We start from the raw sequence: 4,823 nt of genomic DNA on the forward strand, positions 1-4,823 counted from the left end.
AACCGTTTTAAAAGTATCGATTTGGCACCGGTATCGAAAAAGCCCCAAACGATACCCAACCCTATTCTGCAGTCAAACACACTGACTCTGTCCTCCGTCTCACAGAGAAGCGCGTCCTTCAGCCGCACGACAGTATTTACTCCGAGTCTCTGGAGGCGCCTGGCAGACTGATCGCCTGTCGAAGAGACCTCAGCGAGATCCTGGTGCGACAAACTAGCATAACGTGTTCGTTTTGTGTGGTTAAAGCCATTGAAAATGACTCGTAATGCTGATAAGGGTGTTTGTGTGTCTCAGCCGCCCCTGACTGAGTGTCCTGAGTTGGGACAGAAGCCCGTCAGACTGCTGGGCATCAACACATGGGACGTATCTGTGGCTCTGACAAACTTCGACTGGAATCTCTTCAACTCCATTCATGAGGTGAAGCTTCTCAGATACTGCTGTCATCATTAAATCATGAGCAGAAATGTCACAGATAGCATATTTACATGGTGAATTACAACCCTGTTAGCATGATTGCTGTTTGTTTTGACAACAGACTGCAGATGAAACAATTACATTTATATTTTTATATTATATTTACATTTATGTTATTATATTAAAAAAGATATATTATATTATATTATTATTTAAATGTATGTTTGAATAAATAAAGTTTTGTTCTATTATTTTGTTCTATTTTATTAACATTTATATTTCATTATATTAAAAAGATTAAACTGTATAGATGAGGTGATATGTATATTTGCATAAAGAAAAAGTAGCTCTATTATGTTATTTATTTTTTTCTATTATTATTATGTATTTAGATTTTATTATATTGAAATTATTAGAATGTGCAAATATAAATTTAACATAATAATATAAATTTAATCAATTTAAAGTTTAAAATTCATTATATATTTTAAGCTGAAAAAACAGCTGAAGTTGTTTTTAATTTCTTTAAAAAATTTACAAACGTCTATAACTAATATTAATTATGTCATTAGTATTTATTAAAAAATATTTTGTTGTTTGAAGCCGTGTTCAACATTGTTTGAACATACTTTAAACATGTCATCAACAGCTTTAAACCTTTAAATGTTTTTAGAAAATATACACTGCTGATTTTTTTAATTATTTATTTAAAAGAAGCCTCTTATGTTCACAAAGGCTGCATTTATTTGATTGAAATACAGTAAAAACATTAAAATTGTTCAATATTATTACAATTTAAAATAACTGTTTTCTATGTGAATCTCTGTTAAACTGTAATTTATTTCTGTGATCAAAGCTGTATTTTCAGCATCATTACTCCAGTCTTCAGTGTCACATGATCTTCAGAAATCATTCTAATATGCTGATTTTTGAACATCTCTGATTATTATCAATGTTAAAAACAGCTGCGCTGCTTCATATTTTTGTGGAAACCGTGATGCATTTTATTTTTCAGGATTCACAGATGAATGGAAATGTCAAAAGAACAGCATTTATTTGAAATAGAAATCTTTTGTAACATTCTAAATGTCTTTACTGTCACTTTTAATCAATTTAATGCATCCACAATGAATGAAACTATTAAAAAAAATCATACTGACCCCAGACTCTTTGTTAGCTAGATTATGTTATATTCTTACTCTCTCTCCTGATGTTCTGACAGCAAGAGCTGATCTTCTACACGTTCAGTCGTCAGGCCAGCAGTGGCCACACGGTGGCGCTAGAGTTCCTGCTGCAGCGCTGTAATGAGGTTCAGCAGTGGGTGATGTCAGAGGTGCTGCTCTGTCCATCGCTCAGCAAACGAGTGCAGCTGCTCAAGAAGTTCATCAAGATCGCAGCGCAGTGAGTCTCTGAAACCGTGTTTACACTCAGGACAAAAGTGATGAAGACTTCACACACATCAATCTCAATATTCAGTCCTGCTTTGACCAGCCAATACTGTTTTATTTATTTTTTAAATGACAGATACTGATTATTCTTATGTTTAAAAAAAAAAAAAGTAATATTAATATATTAAAAATAATAAGATATTTGTATTATTTTAGTTTAGATTTTATTATTCAATTATAATAATACATTTTATGACACACACTGATTGTTTTGTTTAATAAAATAATCGTTATATATAAAAAATATTAGTATAGTTTATTAAAATATAATAATAATACACACTGATTATTTATATATGTACAATATTGATAACTTAAAAATATAAAATATTTTATTTTTTGTTTGTATTTTATTTATTTTTTTAAATTCTCATTCTGATTGTCTTTGTTAATAAAATAATAGTGATATATTGCAAATATTTTATTATTTTAATTTATAGTTTATTATTAAGGCATAATAATACTGCTTTCTATGACAGATACTGATTATTCATATGTTTAATAAAAAGTTTGATATATTAAAAATATAAAATATTTTGTTATTTTAATTTATATTTTATTGTTAAAATATAATGTGCTTTTTATGACAGATACAGGTTGTTCTTATGTTAAATAAAATTAAGTATTAAATACAGACTCTTTCACAGATATAAATCAGAAAAAAATGCTAGAATATTTTATGACAGATACTGATTGTTTGTTTAATAAAATAATATTAATATATTAAAAATATTATTTATCATTTTAGTTTATATTTTATTATTACATTTTAATAATCTATTTTATGACATACTGATTGTTTTTGTTTAGTACAATAATATTGATATATTAAAAACATTCGATATTTTATATTTTTAATTTATTATTAAAACTTAATGCTACATTTTATGACAGATACTGATTATTCATATATGTTTAATAAAACAACATTGCAATATTAAAAATATAAAATATTTTATTTTGACATTTTAGTTCATATTTTGTTATTGAAATATAACAAAACTGCTTTTGTGATAGATACTGATTATTTATGTTTAATACAATAAAAATAATATTTTATACATAAATAATATTTGTCATTATTTTTCATTATTTATTATTAAATTGTAATAATACAATATTTTATATTATTATTATTATTTATTGTTGTTATTTTTGTGAAGTTGTTTTGCTATCTGAATGCACATAAATTACTCCAAGATCATGTCTAATTGTTTCTCACTGGAGAATGAATGACTGTTATTTAAAAACTTGAGTAATTATCCAAACATACATTTGCCTAACTGCTCTTTAGCGAGCCACTGAATGAGTTGAAAACAGAGTATTTTGCACAGATTTAACTCCATAGACGTCCAGTGAAGAGACTGAGGAGTCTGTGTGTCTAATATCAGTCAGAGCAGCTCCACTAACGATGATTCATGGCTGTGTGTGTGTGTGTGTGTGTGTGTGTGTGTGTGTGTGTGTGTGTGTGTATGTGTGTCTGTGTGTGTGTGTTTCAGCTGTAAAGCGCAGAGGAACCTCAACTCCTCGTTTGCCATCATCATGGGCTTAAACACAGCCGCCGTCAGCCGCCTCAACCAGACCTGGGAGGTAAAAGCGCTTTACTGACTCTAACCAGACATGAGGCAGCCAGACTAAACAAGCAGACACTCTTTTCTGTCTCTCGTTCCTGCAGAAAGTTCCTGGAAAGTTCAAGAAGCTTTTCTCTGAGCTGGAGCTGTTGACAGTAAGTCAAACCCAGTTTATAAAGAACATTGAACAGCATTCATATACAAATGGGGTTGACTTTGATTTCAGGCTTATGTTATTAACTCTTTCCCCGCCAGCATTTTTCAAAAAAATTGCCAGCCACCGCCAGCGATTTTGATGATTTTCACAAAAATGTGATGGCCTCCAGTATATTTCGCTGTATGAATATTTGAATATGCAATACACCAAAATAAAGATCAGAGCCTCTACTTTTAAACAAAAAATCAGTTTTATTCTAGCTTAAAGCATTCTTTTTTATCAACACTTGAATATAGGTAGGTTTCATAAAAATGCATAATTTTGAGCAAAAAGGTGAGAAAATCACATTTTTATCAAAAACTACATCTGGATAATATTCATTAAATGCTCATCAGTCAGAAACATAAAGAGACTCACCTGATTGTCTTCCTCAGGATCCATCCATGAATCACAAAGCCTACAGAGACGCTTTCAAGAAGACCAAGCCGCCCAAAATCCCCTTCATGCCTCTGCTGCTCAAAGGTTAACTTTTAACATCAAATCAAATACAAGAAAATCGTGTTGTTTTATTATTAAAATATAACACATGCTGATTATTCTTCTGTTTATTACATTAATATTGATATACTAAAATATTCTATTTAGTTTATATTTTATTATTAAAATGTAATAATACTGCTTTTTATGACAGATACTGATTATTCTTATGTTATGTAACTATTCTTATTCTTATGTAACATAATATTGATATAGGAGAAGTACATTTTTAGTTTGTTTTATTGTTAAAATATAATAATCCTGCTTTTATGACGGTTATGAATTATTCTTAGATTGAATAAAATAATATCGATATATTTAAAAAATATAAAATATTGTATTTTTATTTGTTTTAATTTATATATTATTGTTAAAATATAATAATACTGCTTTTATGACAGATGTGGATTATTCTTAGGTTTAATAAAATATTATTGATATATTAAAAATATGAAACTTAATTTTACTATTTTAGTTTAATTGTATTATTAAAATGAAATAATACTGCTTTTTATGACAGATATGGGTTATTCTGACGGGTTTAATGAAATAATATTGATATATTAAAAATGTAAACATAAAAATATGAAATATTGTATTTAAATTTGTTTAGTTTATATTTTATTGTTAAAATATAATACTGATTTCAAATTACTTTTTTAAGGTATGGGTTATTCTTATGTTTAATATATAATA

At 28.1% G+C, this 4,823-nt stretch overlaps 1 protein-coding gene across 2 annotated transcripts in view; it reads left to right on the top strand.

Annotated features, from left to right (window-relative positions):
* LOC107667583 (rap guanine nucleotide exchange factor 5-like) overlaps window positions 1–4,823 on the top strand; it is a 37,067-nt gene that overhangs the window by 30,335 nt on the left and 1,909 nt on the right. For both annotated transcript variants that reach the window (XM_016459289.1, XM_016459290.1), the window contains 6 exons: window positions 106–203; window positions 295–417; window positions 1,637–1,815; window positions 3,362–3,452; window positions 3,538–3,588; window positions 4,025–4,112. In XM_016459289.1, the coding sequence (XP_016314775.1) occupies window positions 106–203; window positions 295–417; window positions 1,637–1,815; window positions 3,362–3,452; window positions 3,538–3,588; window positions 4,025–4,112 (630 nt within the window). The remainder of the gene's footprint in view (window positions 1–105; window positions 204–294; window positions 418–1,636; window positions 1,816–3,361; window positions 3,453–3,537; window positions 3,589–4,024; window positions 4,113–4,823) is intronic.

The sequence above is a fragment of the Sinocyclocheilus anshuiensis genome, unplaced genomic scaffold, assembly GCF_001515605.1.
Source record: "Sinocyclocheilus anshuiensis isolate Anshui unplaced genomic scaffold, SAMN03320099.WGS_v1.1 scaffold1172, whole genome shotgun sequence".
NCBI lineage: Eukaryota > Metazoa > Chordata > Actinopteri > Cypriniformes > Cyprinidae > Sinocyclocheilus > Sinocyclocheilus anshuiensis.